Genomic DNA, 18,707 nt, shown 5'->3' on the forward strand with positions numbered 1-18,707 from the left:
AACACGGGTTTCTGATTAATCTTGGGTTTGTGAAATGTACATTGAGCGAAAACTAGCTTTTTTTGACAGCATTGCCATTCATCAGAGGGGGCTGCCATTTTGACCTGTGCTGCCACCTGCCGTCGACTGAAATGACGTCACAGTTCCCACAAACGTCACGCCTCGAAACTAAGAACACAGGTGAGCCATGGTGCTTAAAGTAATATACATGTACTACATACGTATACAGGTGCTGACTATGAAACACGTCTGTTAATCAAATTACACTGTAAGTGCAGACACCCCGTGTTATGGAAGCCGTTTCTTTACCACATTATCAGAAGATGTAAAGTGACGCAGCAATCAAATGCATCAGTCGCTTAAACAATCGACAACATCCAATGCAAGAGTTCAAAATAACACTCAATTTAGTAATGCTGATTATTGTGGGGCATAGAACTGCTGTTTTGCATTACAGTGTACTATGCACTGTAAACATCGTGGTTACATTATTTAACTACAAAAATCAAAATGTTGTTGTTTATAATGGCAGTAAAGGTGCACAAGATTTAAAATTAATGTAACCTAGCATGAAATGCAGCTATACACACATGCATGCACGCACGCACACAAATCAACAGAAATCAACAGCGGCACTGTGTCATGTATCATCTTATCATTGCCTTTAATTTCTGTTTTAACATGAGATCTTCTTAAACAAAACTACCAACTTATCTCAGTATTTTTTTAAAGGTCAGTGTCGACCAGTGTGAACCAGCAGGAAGAGCTAAAATACAGAGGAAGTCAGTGTGTTTAGTTCAATGAGGACAAGTATCAGTAGTAATGCAACCCTTCAGTAATAATAAACAATACATACAAGCAAAGACTAACGACATGATCAGTCCCCATGAAGAGTGACGCAAGTCCAACAGCTGAGGAAAGAAACCCAGAATGCGAAATGAAATCAGGTGTTCTATCATCAGCACTGTTATCGCCGGAAACTCTTGAGTGAAATAAAGAGCTGCAGCTGAGGAACGCGATCACAAGTGCTCTATTGTGATTAGCGACGACAACACTAACATGAATGTACAGCAGTTCAAGACTTCTTTTACTTTCACTGTGACTTGTATACCAGCCCCAACTCAAACTAAACAAGCACACGCACACATTCATACACTTGATAAATAGTCAAAGAATTAAAAATATAATGGAGATGCACACAAACACACAAAGATATAACTGCCCCGCTTGTTCCTGACCAAGGAAATGGAACATTTAGAATATTGGGCCTGTTAGGTTTGTTTCATCCATGATTTCTCATCCAGCCGTGCCTGTCATGAAGTGAACACATGGATGGACGTTAGCTTATGAAACTCATGTTGGAGAGTAGTTTTGGTTTCCAGGTCAGGTTACGCCAGTAAACCAGATCGAGCGCCTCCTGGTCTCACAGGAAGACAAACTCGTCACTGTTTCGTCTGTTATTAACCAGGGCAGGCATGCTAGGGGCCAGGATGTGTGGCGCGGGGCCCGTGTGGTTACTGCTGTGCGCCTCAACTCCATAGTCATGACTCTGGCCCTCCACGAAGGTGAAGATGGGGTATTTCTCCGTGGACGATGACAAGGCCTGTGAGAAAAACAAAGAACCGATCCTCAAACAGGCAAATGGTACATATTCGATTATGTTATTGCGGAGAATAAAAGGAGAGTCGTAAGAGTTATATCACAAAGGGCTCGGTGGATAAACAAGGAAGCACCGTAACTCGTGAAGTCCAGCACGCCACACATCAGCCTTTAGTCCCGTGGGGGTACTATATAAAAACACCGCTTTATTATATATACACAAATATTACACGTTAAATATATCGGAATAAAAGTACACCTGGTAAACATCTATATTACGTGAACTTCCTTTTCCACTCCCAAACTCTATGTATAATACCTCCACCTATTTTTGAGCTTTGGCTTTGCATGTATGTAATGTAGCAAGATGGACCTCTTTAGTTGAAGTCCACCTGCAAATTTGCAGGCTTCAGACAAGATTCACTGCGCAAGGCACTTTCTGTTGAAAATAAAATGTCACAGTTCCATGATTTTAAATATCTAAATGTGTGAAGCCATAACAGCGATGTGAGCTCACACACACACGCGTCAACCTCTTACTTAGGTCAATTCTATCTGAGAGACAAAATAAATGCCAGATGTACCAATTTGGGAGAAAAGCAGAGGCTATATAATTAAGTCTGTCCAGAAGTTCAGTTTGAGGCAATTCAACTTACCAAAGTGACAGCAGAACATAAAGACTCAAAGTCTTTCTTGTTCCTGGCGTAAAAGCCGATAGTGCAGCTGGGATCCATTCGAGTGAAGGGCATCTTTTTGGGAGAACTACAGTGGAAGGACTAAATCAAGAAAAGGAGGCGGGGGAAAAAGATCAACCACAGTGCATAATTAAACATGTTATCTTGATTGGTCACACTTTTAACAAGTGTGAAAGTCACATTGGTCTCAGTCTGATGGGATCAGAAGAGAGGAAATACAAATCCAGACAGCCTGGAAGCAGCGTGACGGACACACAACTTGTAATGTGACGTCAGAGGCTGTGTGTAACTGACCTCAAGCGGAAAGTTGACTTGAGTGACGTCCACCACAGGTTGGCAGTAGTGAGGATCCAAATACAGCAGCTGCTCATCTGGCAAACAGCAAGAAAGGACACACGTGGATAGAGGTGACATCTCAAGATGATGTTTGAGACCCTGACGAAAACATTCCACTCCATATTTCCGTTTCAAATACTGTGGCGAGAAGGGAACAGTTAACTAAAGTTGCGCGTTTCCAAAATAAGATGATTTGCGAGAAACACCCTCACATGGTTGCAGATTACGGGACATTCAAAATGCGAGTTTGCTGTTGAGTCAGTCTCAACTTGCGAGTCGGCTAAAAAGCAGCGATTGCGATCACCTGCTATTGCACCTTTACTCTGAGAACATTACTGCTTTCAACTGGAAAATGACAGTGAAACTCAAGCTCAGAATTTTGTGATGAACTCTCAATGCCATCATTTTAATCCCCTGAATACTGTAAAGTAATTACATCGAGATTTTTAAACCGTGTCAATAAAAGCAGTTAAATAGCAGCCGTTTGGATAATGAACCTTTAAAAGTTCCCCAGATGGCGTTTTGGTCGTGATAATCCCACTGCAAACTGTGTGTGTTCTTTTGCAAATGTTTAATTTGACTACAGATGACTAACCCTCAACAAGCAGGTTTAGCATGAAGACCATAAAAAGAAGGCAGGAGTGCGCTCTGACAGGTTGTGCTAATAAAGTATTATTATGGCGGCAAATGCGACCAAAAAAATGGAACGGCACTCATGAGGAACGCAACTATTATCCGATTCTGATCGCGTGTGTGAGTTGGAGCCTATCCCAGCTCACTTGGGAGAGAGGGAAGCTCCCCAGATTGGTCGCCAGCCAATTGTACAGCACATGCAGGGTATAGACCAGGGGTGTCCAAATTTGGTCCTCGAGAGACATGATTCTGCATGTTTTAGATATTTCCCTCCTCCAACACACCTGATTCAAATGATCTGCTCATCAGCAAGCTCGGCAGAGGCGTGATCACGATTCTGATCACAAGAAAAGTACAGGTGAACATCTGGCGACATTGAGCAAACCCTGACGAGAACGCGACATTTGCTACCTTCGCAAACACCCGCAAATGTTCGCCCCTTAGTGGGATACGGGATTCGGGGGAAACAGCACAAGAGGAAGAATCCGCATCTCACCTTGGAAGCCAACAAAATAGAGTGAATGCTTTGGTTTGCCTCCAATGATTCCAATGCAACATTCCAGCTTTAAGATATTCTGGAAATGAAAAACAAATTCTTTGAATGTGAACTCGGTCAATGACTACCACCGTAAGAAGGGAATCCCACCTTGACACATTCAGTGTAAGACGGGTTGAGGGCCTCCCCGCCCAGGCGAACAGGCACTAGGATGATGACTGACTTCCAGGCGTGGTTGTCTGATTCTAGGGGAGTGAGGCTGAGTGGAGAGTCACACAGATGTGCTATGTCCTCCTTGTACACTAAAATAGAACACAAAATTGATAAGGAAAATAATGCGCACCACTTTACACACCGGTTCACATGAAATTGAATGAACAGAAGTCAAACAGTCACCTGTGCAATCCTGAGCGACATACACAGCCAGGTTGTGAAGAACAGTAGTATTAGCTACAGCTTTCCTAAAAATAAAAACATTTGAATACAACGTCAAATCCGGATTTCGGGAGAGTTTCATTAAACAGCTGAGCCTTACCGTAGTATGTGTGCCACTATGGACGGGCCGTACCAGTCCCCGGCCTTCTTTCCAGAACTCTTCCCTATTGCCACCAGCTGGTGCACTCCAAAAGGTGTTGGCGGTTCATCCCCGAACCAGGTGAGCAGCTTTTGGTGGATGGGCTCGGCTTGTCGATCCTGTGGAGATTCAATCCTTTTCTTCTGGCTGCTGTTCGGCGTCAGCTTGCTTGGTGGCATCTTCTCAGGGGTGCCGGACCTCCGCGGGGAGCCGAAAGAGGGGATGGGCACCCCGCCAAGACGCACCGGTGAGTGTATTCGCAACACTTCAAAGTCCACGTCTGTAAACTGCTGAGCATCTGGCCAAATCCAGTCTGTACAACACAAATAATGCTCGTCTTAGCCATCTTTAACTTTGAAGAGCAAACGTACACTCACTGTTCAGAACATTTGGTACACCAAAGGAGACCCAATACTTTGCCTTTCAAAAGATAACTCTGTCAGTGTCAATCGAAACTGAGCATTGTAAAACTTGGATGGAATTTTGGATTGGATCTGATGATATGGAGCAAGTGTGCCAAGTGTTGTGGTGGGTGAGCAAACCCAAACCTTGGGGCATCAGATGGACCAGCAAGCCCTGAGCCAGCAACATCTGGCCGCTGCGCAGCATGCAGCCCCAGCCACAGTCGGTGGTCCAGCTGGAGCCCTCCAACTGGGGGAACTCCCGTCTGTAGGTCAGCCACAATCTGGACACAAAAGCCAGGCGGAAGCGCTCCACTTGCTCTGAAACACACGGACGGGGTGAAGAAGGAAGAAGAACGTGGGCGTAAAAACTCTCCATGTGATGTTTATCATGACAGCAGAAGCACGTTTTTCCATCTGTGAAATGCCTTTTGATCTGATGAGACGCTCAGACTTTTCAGTCGTGTTAACTTTGGAAATGAACATAAACGAACATTTTTGACGAGAACGCCAAGATGTCTATTATTGATCTGTTCTCTTTTGATATTTTACTTATTTTAGCAGTGCAATGATTTATTGATTAATCAACAATTCATCAATTATGACATGAATCACTAATTATTTTTAATAATCGTTTAGAGACCTAGTTTAATTCAAATGTCTAAATCCTCACGAGTCACAACTTTAGCCTCTCAACAGTAAATTATATTCTTCAATTTATGTAGTCAGACTGATTATCTTTGTGGTGAATCAAAACAATTTTTTTGCAAACCAGGCCAGTGACTGAAGCGTAATTCATTTATGCTCGTAGATTTTCTGCACTGTTAATTTGAAACAATGCCCTGTTTTTGACCAGAGGGACGGAAATTAAATAAATTATTTATTGTCAACAAATTAACTGATTTTTATGAATAATCGTTAGTTACATCCCTCAATTATTTATATATTTTTGATACCATCAATTACATTGGATTGAATTAATTAACCTTTCCATGCATCATTGCAGTTTATGAGTTTGGTTTCTTTTTTGAGAACAGTACAACCAAGACAAAAGTCATACAGCAGTCTGGAAAGGAAATGTGGTCTCCTAAATTGCATGGTATGTCTCAAGTTTTATTTTCCCATGATATTACTGAAGTTCTTTTGTTTGCATTTATCCGCTATATTAGGTCACATGACCAAGCCTCGAGTGTTTAGCCTCAATGAGAAGTGGTGTTTCCTGTCTTTTATTGTGCTGAAAGCCCAATGGGTATGCCTTTTTTTCAGCTTGCTTTCTGTTGCGTTAAAGGGATAAAAAGTTCTATATAAATAGGTGTTGACTTCTTGACAACAGAAAAGGGACACTTATTGAGTAGCGCAGATGTTCTGGGTTCAAATATGGGTGCCTGCCTTCCTGCGTGGAGTCTGAATGATCTCCACGTGCTTCCATAGTGTGAATTTGTGTTTGTCTGAACGTGTCCCGCGATTGGTTGGTGACCAGTCCTGCCTTTTGCTCAAAGTCAGCTGGGATAACTAACTTCAATGTATCATTCTTTGGTTTGTACATTCCACTTGTGACATTGTGGCGGTGAACAGGATAAGCCATGTGGAAAATGGATGGTTGGATGATTGATGGGTTACCTTCACTGTTAAGCAGATAGGAGTGACCCAGGACAGTGACTGGTGAGATCTTGTTGAAGAAGGTCTTTGATTTCACAGTCCAACCTAAGCAGAAACAAATCGGAAGTGTAAAGTAGACCTCAACACAACAGATCAACAACTTTAACACATAAGTTATGTTTACAGTCCAAGTAATTTTCAACAAACCATATTTGACATTGTTCCACGCTGACATCAATTTGGCTTTGAGTTTATCAATCTCTTCGGGCTCTCCACTTGCTTCTTTGCCGGTATCTGAATTTTGCATAGGTCTGAGTCCAAAGCCGGCCTGCTGCGCCGGAGCCTGGGGCTTCCGGCCCTCCACCAGCTCACTGTGCATCACAGTGCCCGTGTACTGCACCGCATTGGGGGAAACAGAGTTCATGGCCCGCAGCGGTCAGATCTGGACTCTGGAGTGCCTCATTGCAACACAGAACAGAATAGGGAGGGGGCAGAAGAGGAAGAGGGTGAGAGAAATTGTTAATTATTGACCCTTTGTACAAAAAATCCGTAAACCAAGAGCCTGTTGAATGTGAAGCAACATTGTTAAAAGTAACCTCCCGAGGAAAACTATTCATTGGGGGTCGCACAGGGCTCTAGAAGTGAACGACTCATTTAAATGTACAAGACTTTCGAGTGAAAATTGAGGACCGACACTGCCCCAAGTCAGCCAGTTGCACGGGCTCATACTTATCATCCAGTGAGGGTGTCTTTTTGTAATATTAAAAAAAACAGCCACACATTTAAGCAAAAGAACAACTCTATGCTTGTAATATTTCAACTTTATTCTCAGTATAGCTCATTCATTATCATGAAGACGATTTTGAGCAGGCCAACTGGAATTTGTTTGACAACATAGCAGCATATATTCGGTGAGTTTTACGTTAATCATCTGTTAATGAGTTACAAATTAGCAATAAATGACTGTAGTTGAAAGAGGGTACTCAAGTACAATTGAGACACATGCCTTTTATCCTTAAGTCAGCTTACCATTCATTGCTGGCTGCACTATTATTGTCACTTCCAGGAAAAAGTTATGAATGGGTGCAACATCAACAGTTTTCAATGCAAACTCAAGTCATCTGTCTACGACCACAACATTGCACAACAATGGGGACTCACAGTACATAGAACTGTGACTTCCCAACAAGGAACATCAAAGAGCTGAGGCTATGTATTTGAAGGAACCACGAGACTGTCATTTGACTGCAGAAACAACTGCTTCCCGCAAAACTAGAGATACAGATCTTTTAACTATTTCACAGAAAACATGGATATATATTTTTTTTAATTAACAATTTCACAACCCGCGCTACATTTCGACACGGACATAATCTAGCCTAGCAATTACGTCATCAGGTGAGACCTATTTCAATATTTACACCTTGACCATAAATACATAAAACATACACATTTGCTCGTTTGAACTGATCTCTATACATACCTGTTAGACTGCTCGAGTATGTAGGCTCATTGTGCCGATTCCCATTCTCGCTCATTGACTCTTTCAGTGTTGTTTAATTTGCTGTATTATTGGCATGCTATGGCTAGCTGATATTAGCATTAGCATGATCGACGGAACCGATCTCGCAGCAAGCCGGACTCACCGTGACCTTTCCAACAAAAAAAGCTTATATCATGATCTGAGCTTGTCTAGTGAAAACAAAACAGGCTTTGCAGAGAGTACTACAGAAAAGTACCGATATAAGGGGAAGATGTTACTCCCTGAGTAAACTCACTTCCTGATGATTGTACTTACTGTAATGCAATTGGTTGACGGTGACTGCGTGTAAGGTGATTGGAGCAATGTCATATTCGTCTCCTATTGGCTCCAGATCATCTGCCGCCGTAATCAAAACAAGTGCTATAGCAAATGGATGGATAGACGCGACAGGGTACTTTACAGATGTGTTTTGTAGACTTTAGAAAGCTCCCACTTCAATAAACCTCCCACTCCAAGATATACTTGCATAAGTCTATACATCTAGACGTTCCTTTGACTGTATTTGTATGTACCCTGCGATTGACCGGCGAGCAGAATTAAAAATTGTGTCTAGATATAAAATATGAAATGACATGTTTTATATATCAGTGATTAAATACAAATGCGTTGCAGTAAAAGTCACATAAACCTGAACTTTACTAAACAGATAATTAAAGTTAAAGTTAATAAGTAAAAACCAAAGTCATTGTAATATTATGCGCAATTTGCACATTTCAATCGGTGTTGCCACAGTTTGAGAATCACTGTATTATATGAACAACTTGAGTTTCCATATGAAATGTTTTAATCACCATATTTACTGTGAATAAATATTACATGTAATCCTCACACAAATAGGAACAGATGAAACAAGATTGTCCAACGTGGTAACTCACAACATAAGATTACAAATTTGGGAACAACTCTCCACATTTTATTCCACTCACTGCACTTCAGGTGTCTATCACAAAAAAAAAGTCAAGGTACAAATAAATACATTATCAGTGAAAAGATAAAAGTGGAATGTTTTCAGAAATCATTAAACTCGAATTTTTACCCCCATCAGAGCACATACAAATGTTTCCCCCTTCAAATAAAGTGCATTCTTAAAACTCTGCAGTCTCGAATGTGTAACACTAATGTAAACACTACTTGCGTTGTGAAAGGCCTGGAAATTGTAACTACAGCAGTAAACAATACATATAGATTTATTCATTGGCTTACCAAGGGACTCGAATGAGGTCAATACATAACAGAACCTCATCCGGATTTATACAGTACCCAAGAGAAATGTTTGCCCAAAATGCCAAGGAAAGATGACCACATAAATACAGAAAATGTAATAAATTAATTTGTGTTTTGTTGAATACTGCTAACACTTGATCATTCGACACGTATAAATGCATTTTAAGTAAACCAACGTCTCTTCTCCATCACTTGAAGGTCCTTCGTTTTGTTTTGGTTGCAGTTTGTTATTGCACATTTCAGTGAATCAAGTTGGAACCACTGGGGGTCAGTACAGTACCATTAAACAACAAACTGCATGAGTTCCTGCATTTCCCCAATTTATTTTCAAAACCAGTGGGAATAAAAATATACGTACACCATAACACGTGGATCACAAAAGTAATCATTAGCTAAAAATAAATTCATGACTTCTAAAAAACAAAATATTTTGTAAATTTCCCAGTGATGTGTAACCTTCACGTGCCCTCCACTTTTTTTTTTTTTTTTTACACAGATGTAACTTCCCTTTAACAGACGTGACTACAATTGCAGTCGTTTGGAAGATCAAATGGAATTGTTTTAAGTCAAACATTTGACCGCCTGATCTTATTATTACGTTTTTGTACGTATTAAAATTAAACTGACATGTAAGCGATTTTAGCAGTTGAGTGGTAATAAACGACGCATTACAAAACTGAAGTGAGATCATTTCGTCCTACTACGCACAGTTTGCATAATGTACACCGGCTAGCTACTTTTATGATTTACATGGAGATGAAAGTGATCATTGTTCTGATTGACATTAAACACTAAATAGCAACATGTAACCATCTTATTTTGGCTACCTTGCACCACTATATATTTTAGGTATTATATATAAAACCCTATTATTTCAAATATAGCCCACCCTCTGTTTTCCAATGAGCCCTTTTTGCAAAAGCATTTCTTATGCTAGAGCCACAACTGCCTGCTTTCTACCTGTTCCGGCTCAAATCAACACGTTTGTTTTCTGCATGTGCTCGTGTCCCATGTCTGTGTATTTATATATTAAGGAAGTGCACACAAATACTCGGCTTGTTGTCCCTAACTGTCCTTCAGCAATTGTCAAACATTTCCTGTATGTCATCATTTCATGATACCACACTGCATCAATGCATCCTTGATTTTATTTTTTTGGAGGGGTGGAGGGGGGAGGGGTCTCCCTGGAGTCTTTATGGTTATTTCAATAATTATTCGGGCCACACTGAGAATAAAGAAAGTAAAATTAAGAGTTGTGATGTTGCAAGTATGAAAATGGGAAAGCATTTTTAATTTTAGTGAATAGGCCAACATGTCATTATTCCCATATAAACATTTTTCTTACTTCAGAGGCCTGTTATTAATTGGTAATATCAAATTAAGTAAAAAGTATTTGTTTCAAAACTTCAGATTCGTTGATTGAATAAAATTAAACTCCATTTTGTAAAACCTCAGAAGCTTAATGATTATGGGTTTAATCTCGTAAAATCTAAACTCTCGTGATTCTGCTTTTTTATTCAGTGTTGCCCTTATACGGTTTTATTTGATTCTGCAAGTTAATAACTGTGCGGAGGAACAATGTCATTGATTGTATGACGACATTGGATCCTATGTCCCCCCTGCTGCCCTGCTCTCAAACTGTGCTGCACTTTTTCAGGCTTCAGCGTGTTCACCATTTGGCACAGGGACATAAACTCTACCCAGGGGCGTAGCCAGAAATTTGGAATTGGCCATAGGCCAGGATTTCATGAAATAAAATGCACAAAAATCCAGAACCTTGCTCAACACACTTCGAATAAAATAGGATCAAGTTGCGAGGGCAACCTCCAACACAAGCATAAGCAATTAGTTTTTATTCAGCAGGAACAACAAAGTTAATATGATGGGTACCCTATTGTTTTATTTCCAGTTGTTTGTCATTGCTGAATCGAGCGTGTTGAGCGCTGTGTGCGCTCCTTGGCTCTCTTTCAGGCAAACACATTTCATAGAGCACTGGGTTATGGATTAAAATGCACCAATATCAGCTGCTGACATGGTTGCCTCCTGTGGCAATGCGTGCTTATGTGCATGTGTGTGAAGGCTTCAATCATAGGGGAGGGAGAAGGGCTGCGGTGGCCCTCCTGTGAGGGGAAGATAAGCGCTGAGCCTGAGCTGTCAGCACCAGAACCACTAATAACAGACCCTCTCTCTCACACACACACACGCATGCACGCACGCGTGCCGGACGTGACACCCTCTGACAGCGGCATCCGCTGTGCCAAAAATAAACAGCCGCATGGAGAATAAACGATCCCAGTCATCTCCCGTGTGTTGTTTGATGCAAACATTCCAATGTGACTGTGCCACAATTTACGACAAAACAGAGCCACTAAATTTGGTCTTCACAGTTTTGATGACTAAAGCACTTTTCGACCTTCTTATTCCTACTTTACATGTACAGTACATACCATAGGACATGCATCCACATGGACTCACACATAAAGACATCTGATAAAGTGTTCCACAATACAAGAATCTTCTTATTAAAATAATCCAAAGTTAATGCACCTTAATAGTGGATTTTTCTCATCCTCGTTGAAGGGAGAATCAGTCAATGATTGGAATCAATAAATAAGATTTGATAAGATCTAAAATTGGAATGTACAACGTTTTAAGTGCTTGACTCGTGTTGCATTGTTCATCCAATGAAGGCATTTTAGTTTGTGGTTTCAGTTCCGCTCAGGGATCACATTTTGGTTGGGCTGCCAGTGCCTTGTCTAGGGATGAACTTGCAGGGCCTTGCGTCACCACAGGAGCGAGCCCTCTACTACTTCCTGCAGGGTCAGATCTTCCAGCTGCGGCCGCCTGCTTGTCATCTGCCGCCTTGGTCTGCTGCTCTTTGCTCCTGGAGCCCTCCTGGGAGCCCAGCTTGATTGGGCCCAGCACGTTCTTGGCCACGGTCGTCAGCTGGCTGACGAAGCTCGTCTTGTCACCGGGAGAGACGGGCCGTGACTTACACAGCGACGGTCCGCACAGGGAGGGGGTGACCGCGGTCGGGGAGGGGGAGGGCGAGGGAGAATGCTCCTCCAGAACCTCAAGACGACATTTGTCCTCCCAGTCCAGGGTTCCCCGATAGCAGTTAACTGGCCCCAGACCCTGTCTGACTTTGCCCAAACTCAGTTGCGGCCCGTGAGGGGGTACAGCAGGGGCAAGGATACGAACTGGCAGTTTGGGGCTCTTGGAGCTCAGGTCTGAAGTCCTTGAGTCAGTGCTCTCATTTTTTCTCAAGCTGTCCCCCATACCTGAGGGTTTAAAGGCTTTCCGCAAAGCAAGTGGACTACCGATCAACGTAGCGTTAATGACTTTGTCAGGCGTAGCAGCAGAGTTCTTCCGTAAACAAGGACCATTATTCGTGTCTCCCTCCTGCTTTGGTTCTCGTCCACTTCCTACAAGGTGCTCTTGAGGTGATTTACAACTGAATAGTATACTTTTGGCTGCCTTGAGGTCTAGTTGCTTAGGAGTTGGGCGGTGGGTGATCTTCTCAGACCCCTTGTGCCCATCTTGACCTTCTAATGTTTTGGTTGAGTTGCTTGTACCTGTAGTTGTGGTTTCTCCACTTGCTCTTAAACTCAAGGGCTCAGCATGATGTCTTCTTGTCAAGGATGTTTGGAGCGCCGCCGCTTCAACCCGGCTCAATCGCTCGAGGACCGACTCGCTTCCGATGTCCCTCTCTCGCTCCCTTCCTCTCTCCTTCTCTTCCCTCTCTCTGCCAGCCAGCAGCGTCTCTCTGCTGAGTGGCGACTCTTGCCTGCCTAATCTCCTCACGGGCTTCAGCACACGGGTCTCGGAGCCTGTGGAAGATGAGGAGCACGGCAGCGGTGGAGGATTAGGTGGCAAACTCTCACCATCTGTCTCCAGCAGACTCTGGAGGCCAAGTTCACACAGGAAGGCGTCCTTGCGGTACTCAGAATGCTGCACTTCAAGGCTGTGCTTCCTCAACGGACCCCCGAGTCCTCCTGTTGCACTGGACTGGGTCAAAGGCGAGCCGAGCTTCTCTGCCGACTGCACGCGTTTCAAAAGGGGCGAGCGTGGGGGCTCTGCGCTCTTTGGCCTGGGACGGACCACTGGGGGTGACGAGTGGAGCTTGACAGGGAAGGACTGAGTGGTGTTGGAACTTCCCACAGTGTGGCCCGGTAAGGGAGGAGGTGAGGACTGGGTGGGCGACGGGGTGTGGGCCAGAGGGGATAAGGGGATGTTGCCGGCAGACTTGCAACGGGCAGAGCGGTACTGGCGGTGGAGTTTGGGGGAGAGGCCGTGGAGGGAACTGGGTCGCATGTGCTGGGAGGGAGCGGGGGAGTTTGGAGTGCTGGAGGCTGGAGAGCTGCTTTGAGATGAAGCGCCTATAAAGAGAAAAATAATCAGGATGCATATGAAGTCCAGATGTATTTGAATTAGGGGTGTGACAAAATCCTATTTGAAAATTGGCTTGATTTAATTGAACTGAATCCAATTGTTACTTAAAGGGGAAGTCAACCCCAAAAGATTCTTTGCATTAAATGTTTAATGTGCCTTTACTATTCTAAACATGGCATTCTGATTAATATTGCGTTTATGGAATATGAATTAAGCAGTAAACTCCACACGTTTTTAGGCATCTCATGGGGCGGCCATTTTGTCACGCCTGTCGACTGAAAATAAGATCACAGTTGCTCAGGGCTCAAGTAATGACCAATCACGGCTCACCTGTTTTTTTTAAACTGAGCCATGATTGGTCATTATTTGAGCCCTGAGCAACTGTGATGTAATTTTCAGTCGACAGAAGTGATAAAATGGCCGCCCCGAAGAAGGACAAAAACAGGTGGACTTTACTGCTTAAATCATGTTCCTCAAATGCAATATTAATCAGAAAATATATTCTATAAAATGCTATAAAATAAGCTACTGCAGCCCCAAAAGAGTTGTGTTTCACAGTTGTTCTAATAACGTACCCAGATATGATGGCTCAGCAGAGGAACGGTACCCCTGAGTTGGGGACCGGGCAGAGAGGCTGTGAGTCGGCGAGCCGGGAAGACTCTCGCTGGAGGACAGTGAGCGATTCAAAGAGGATAAACTGCGGCTGGTGTGGAGGAGATTGGACTGCTTGGTGATTTTGCGGAACAGCGAGTTTCGCTTCTTACTGTGTCACAGAAATATATTATACATGTTATACCTTAACCATGGAAAAAGGCAAATGATGATGTGGTAGCTCGTACCTGTCCTGGCCATCCTTGCCCATGGTCCTCTTGTGTCTCCGGGCCATCTTACACTTATAACTGGCCTTGCGGGCAGGACCCACTTTAATTGAGGTGTTCTCAAACGGCGTGGTCGTCACTGTCACCTTGTTGCCGCTCTGTGTGGTTGATGATTTATACACCGTGAGTTGTGAAATTAACCAAACACGACCAACAGCTATTGAATGCTGCAGTCATTAAAATTACATGCACTATAAACACAAACACGTTGAGCAAATATACGGAACATCATCCTAGGTAAAGTCGTTTATTCCTACCTTGAGGATAAGCTCAACCACCTCAGTGTGGACCAAACCATGGACCGGTTCACCGTTCACATGAGTGATGAGGTCGCCTGCACACAGACCAGCTTCCTGGGCTGGACCACCTTCCTCCACATGCTGGGAAGACAAAGAATGATCAATTACGACAATACTCAAATGAAAGACATTTTCGTGATGCTTTAACAGGATTTTTATGATACACAACGAGGGTGAGCAGACTTCAGACATTTTAAAAACTGACAAATTCATAGATGAGGGTAAACAATAAGGTGTATGACGTAAAATATTTTCTTTGCTGATCCCTGAATTAAATATATTGAGTATTGTATTGTAGAATTTTAATGAAAAAAAATAAAAACATACAATAGAGTAATATCTTGGGCCTAAACAGGAAGTTGGAAATTAGATTTAGGTAAGCAGTAACCACAAGTTTCTTACCCAGACGATATGATGCACGCTGTAGATATCGCTGTCTCCAATGTAGACCCTGATGGCCCTCAGGGTGAAGCCGTATTTCTTTCCAGAGCGATGGATGGTGATGGGCGAGCGCAGCACGTTGACAGTCGGGAAGAAGTCCCGACTGGGTGAAGAGTCGCGAGATGAGGGATTGGAGGAAAAGGAATGTGGGGACATGGGACTAGCCAACGGAGAGAAGCCACCATGCTGTTCCACTAAAAGGCGCAGAAAATAAAGGACATTCTGTTCAATTTGTCAAGGATTCTTGGACATATTTCCTGTAATTGTGGCTTCTCCCTCTAATACAGTGTTTCCCAACCTTGACCGAGCCAAGGCACATATTGTATTAGAGAAATGTCACGACACAACAGCGAACCAAAATGTTTTAAAAAGTGAAATTATGATCTTGTCTGACTGTATTCACAAATTACATAACTCGGTGTGGACCTGTTCAGTTGACGCTTTTATTCTATTGTGATGAACGGCAACTGAGGGGTATGCTGGGTAATTACTGTATGTGCCTTCTACCATACAGCGGAAAGAACATTTCATTGTTCTGCTTATCAACATATGTTGCTGGCATATATAGAGACACAAAGATACATTATTTGTGGGAAATAAATTATTTTAGGACTAATTAAGTGAAACTGGAGAGTTTTCCACAATACACCTGATTACTTCTTGTCACACTCATGTGATAGATAGACGTAATTAGCAGAATGCTCGGAAAGCCACAATTTGTCTTTCTCATCCTGTTCGTGAATTTTCCCAATTTTCCAATTAGTTCAATGTAAGTGTTAACTGCTAACATTTTGCAATCAATTCTTCCCGCATTGAATGAAGCATTCAGCTTGACATTTGGATCTCTTGGAGCTCAAGCTCAAGCACAAACTCATCATTCCTAAAATGTGATGTAATGCCTACAAGTTGAAGATTGTGCATATTTTCTTTGGCACTAGCAGCAGTTCTGCTCGTGGTTATTTCCCATGTCAGTGGTGCACGCCCTTGTGCAAGTGGTACATGAAAGAATCACTGAATTAAATGTTCAAATGTAAGATTCGCTTACCGGAAAACGTTTTTATTAATTCAGTAGAGTGTTTTTTTTTTTAAAGTACAATTCACCAAATTTACCTTCTAGGTACAATATATTTGCATTCAACCTTTTAGAAGTTTGATTTCAAACATTTATTCAGGTGGCATGGTGGACAACTGGTTAGCACGTCCACCTCCCAGTACAGAGAGGTGCAAGGTTCGATTTCGGCTTCAGTCTAGTTGTGTGGCATCTGCATGATCTCCCCGTGCCTACGTGGGTTTTTCGCCTTTGTGTGCCCTGCGATTGGCTGGCAACAAGTATAGCGTATACCCCGCCTACTGCCCAAAGACAGATGGGATAAATGCCTCCATTAAATAGGCACTCTTATTACCATTCCCACCATCATTCTTACCAGATGGTATGATGACAGATAGCGCTGTGGCCGAGGCGGATTTGATGACCTTGTTTCCAGCTCTGGAGTTACGTTTCTCCCCATCTCCAGACAAATGCGGGTGACGCGCCCTCCGAAGAACCAGGTCATTGGTGGCCCGGGCCCCCAGAGGGTCATACAGAGGCGTCATCACATCGCGGCCGGCTGCCGCTGGACCCAACGTGTTAATGCTCACAACTCCAGGTGTCTCTCCTTGCTTGGGCGACTTGTCTGTAAAAAAAAAAAAAAAAAAAAAAAAAAAAAAAAAAAAATCTTGTTGAAAGTACTGGAAATTGTAGCTACAAGTGGGAAATTAAGTCATTTGAGCACCCACCTGCTCCGTTGATCTCTTTTAAACTGTTCCTCGGCTCCCCGTGGTGTGTTGATGGAACACCGGACCCATCCAGGGAGGTTCCCCGGACCCTGATGGGGGTTGGCCTCGACACAAAGTCCGGTTCGCCCTCGATGGGGGAGGCAAAGCGATGCGTGTCCATCAACGCTGAGAAGCGTCGCCTTGCGCCCAAAGGAGGACTGGCGTCACCCTCCATGTAGAGCGACTCTGAGCAGGAAAGCCGCTTCCTGCATAGAACGCCATGAAAACACAGCAGACAGTAAAAGCATTGAGCATCATTCATTAATATTTTCAAGAAATAAAGGGGAGGTCAGTCCCACCCAAAAACATTTGCAAATTGTGTTTAATGTACCTTTACTAGTCTAAACATTGCATTCTGACTGATATTGCATTTGTGGAATATGAGTTAAGCGGCAAAATCCACCCGTTTTTACCCGTTTCATGGGCGGCAAATACTAAAAATGAATTTATGACTTTTGACATTTGACAACTGTTGACAGTTTTCTATAATTCTACAGTACAGGATTTTACAATGGCGTATTAATGGCACTCTGAAATGAGTCTGCAGTTTCAAGACCTCAAAGGGACAAATATATTTTCAATATTAAATTGGCACAGACGTACAATCAGAAAGCTCATTATTGATCAAATAAAATACCGCATGAGACTGGTGGTCATATCATCCTCACTCTGTATTGTTAAGATTGCGATCATCCCTGCCTCTGGTAATCATTTAGACAAAGTGTGCTTAAAAAATATATACATAAAGGATTTTCCAATATAAGCGCCAAGTAAAAAATGACTCGTAACTGGAGGAGAGATGAACCAAATACCAGTTATGTAAAAAACAAAATGCAATATGTAAGGTTATAAATGAACCATCTTATCAATGTGCTCAATCTGGGTTGAATTCAGAATGTATGAATGATTCATTTAATTCCAATGTAGCCGGCTGATTTTTGCTCTAAGGACTGAAATAGAGTTATGGGATCTAATTGCAAGCTCATTTTGTTGCATGTGCACTCGTATCACTAATGGATAAAACCAGCAGGTAGCTGCAGCGTGACAAGCATATACATAGCGGCACTGCAGAATTATGTTTAATAACTCCCAGGATCAGCTTGCATTTTTCATGTCATCAAGCTAAAAATGGAAACCCTGCGGCGTTGAGAAGTCTCTTAGATTTTCTATTCAACACCATTGTGACAGATGAAGGGCGAAGGGGCCACATCTGCCGATTATCACGTTTGAGTGAAGCACTTGTAGTTCTGTGCATAAAATCTACCCGCAATCATTCTTTTCCAGGATATAATGTAGATTTTTAGTGAGACAAGCAGATAGATTTGGGTTATTCAACTCAACTGAGAAAAGAAATGACCACTTCAGTGACATATCACATTCCAATTGCAAGCTTCTGACCACCTAAGTCACTGTGTTAATTCCCTCATAACTTTAACAGAAGAAAGTGTCAACAAAAAGATACGTTTCAGTGAAAGTGACCATTGAGTCGGACTACGCTGTGCTGCTTACATTTCAGGAGATCCAGTCCTCCAACTCTTGTCCCGCATGCTGAAGCTTCCCAGGCTCTCTCTCTTGGTCACCTTGTCCTCCCTTGAGCCCTTGTGCTCCCGACGTGACACGGAAGTAGAAACCTTCTGCTCCAGTTGAGAGAGATGCTCCATGCTGCTGTACACCTGCAGGAGAATAAAGCCACATGGTCAACACCTGTTGGGATTGTAATGTCACGTCAGTATTATTGGAAGGCCAGTGGGTCAGGATAGATAAAAATATGGGAGGCTGTTT

At 42.8% G+C, this 18,707-nt stretch overlaps 2 protein-coding genes across 4 annotated transcripts in view; both read right to left on the reverse strand.

Moving 5' to 3' along the window:
- Positions 1–640: 640 nt before the first annotated feature.
- atg4da (autophagy related 4D, cysteine peptidase a) lies at positions 641–8,145 on the reverse strand. Of its 2 annotated transcripts, none has more exons than XM_088303419.1 (11): positions 7,817–8,145; positions 6,541–6,782; positions 6,355–6,438; positions 4,882–5,055; positions 4,295–4,646; positions 4,156–4,220; positions 3,910–4,061; positions 3,760–3,838; positions 2,589–2,665; positions 2,256–2,375; positions 641–1,603 (listed from the first exon to the last, which is right to left on the reverse strand). In XM_088303419.1, exons 2-11 carry the CDS (start codon positions 6,755–6,757, stop codon positions 1,424–1,426), a joined length of 1,500 nt encoding a protein of 499 aa, XP_088159545.1. In that variant the 5' UTR covers positions 6,758–6,782; positions 7,817–8,145; the 3' UTR covers positions 641–1,423. The 2 variants fall into 2 exon arrangements, with proteins under 2 accessions (XP_088159545.1, XP_088159546.1); XM_088303420.1 differs by having other exon boundaries at positions 6,541–6,791.
- Positions 8,146–8,637: 492 nt separating this feature from the next.
- The window catches only part of LOC148332266 (microtubule-associated serine/threonine-protein kinase 1-like), a 60,351-nt gene continuing 50,281 nt past the window's right edge, over positions 8,638–18,707 (reverse strand). For both annotated transcript variants that reach the window (XM_088303417.1, XM_088303418.1), the window contains 8 exons: positions 18,435–18,598; positions 16,887–17,131; positions 16,535–16,783; positions 15,072–15,304; positions 14,628–14,750; positions 14,332–14,468; positions 14,068–14,255; positions 8,638–13,479 (listed from right to left, as the gene is read on the reverse strand). In XM_088303417.1, the coding sequence (XP_088159543.1) occupies positions 11,819–13,479; positions 14,068–14,255; positions 14,332–14,468; positions 14,628–14,750; positions 15,072–15,304; positions 16,535–16,783; positions 16,887–17,131; positions 18,435–18,598 (3,000 nt within the window). In that variant the 3' untranslated portion in view covers positions 8,638–11,818. The remainder of the gene's footprint in view (positions 13,480–14,067; positions 14,256–14,331; positions 14,469–14,627; positions 14,751–15,071; positions 15,305–16,534; positions 16,784–16,886; positions 17,132–18,434; positions 18,599–18,707) is intronic.

Source organism: Idiotropiscis lumnitzeri, chromosome 8 (genome assembly GCF_059441095.1).
Source record: "Idiotropiscis lumnitzeri isolate Australia: NSW breed Sydney's pygmy pipehorse chromosome 8, RoL_Ilum_1.0, whole genome shotgun sequence".
In the NCBI taxonomy this organism is placed as follows: Eukaryota; Metazoa; Chordata; class Actinopteri; order Syngnathiformes; family Syngnathidae; genus Idiotropiscis; species Idiotropiscis lumnitzeri.

What these genes read in the sequence shown, in the direction of transcription:
- atg4da (XM_088303419.1), bottom strand. Translation starts at nt 6,757, where the DNA reads ATGAACTCTGTTTCCCCCAATGCGGTGCAGTACACGGGCACTGTGATG. An exon ending in GTGGAACAATGTCAAATATG is followed by an intron (nt 6,439 to 6,540) that starts GTTTGTTGAAAA and finishes GTTTCTGCTTAG; the next exon opens with GTTGGACTGTGAAATCAAAG. An exon ending in TGTCGCTCAGGATTGCACAG is followed by an intron (nt 4,062 to 4,155) that starts GTGACTGTTTGA and finishes GTTCTATTTTAG; the next exon opens with TGTACAAGGAGGACATAGCA.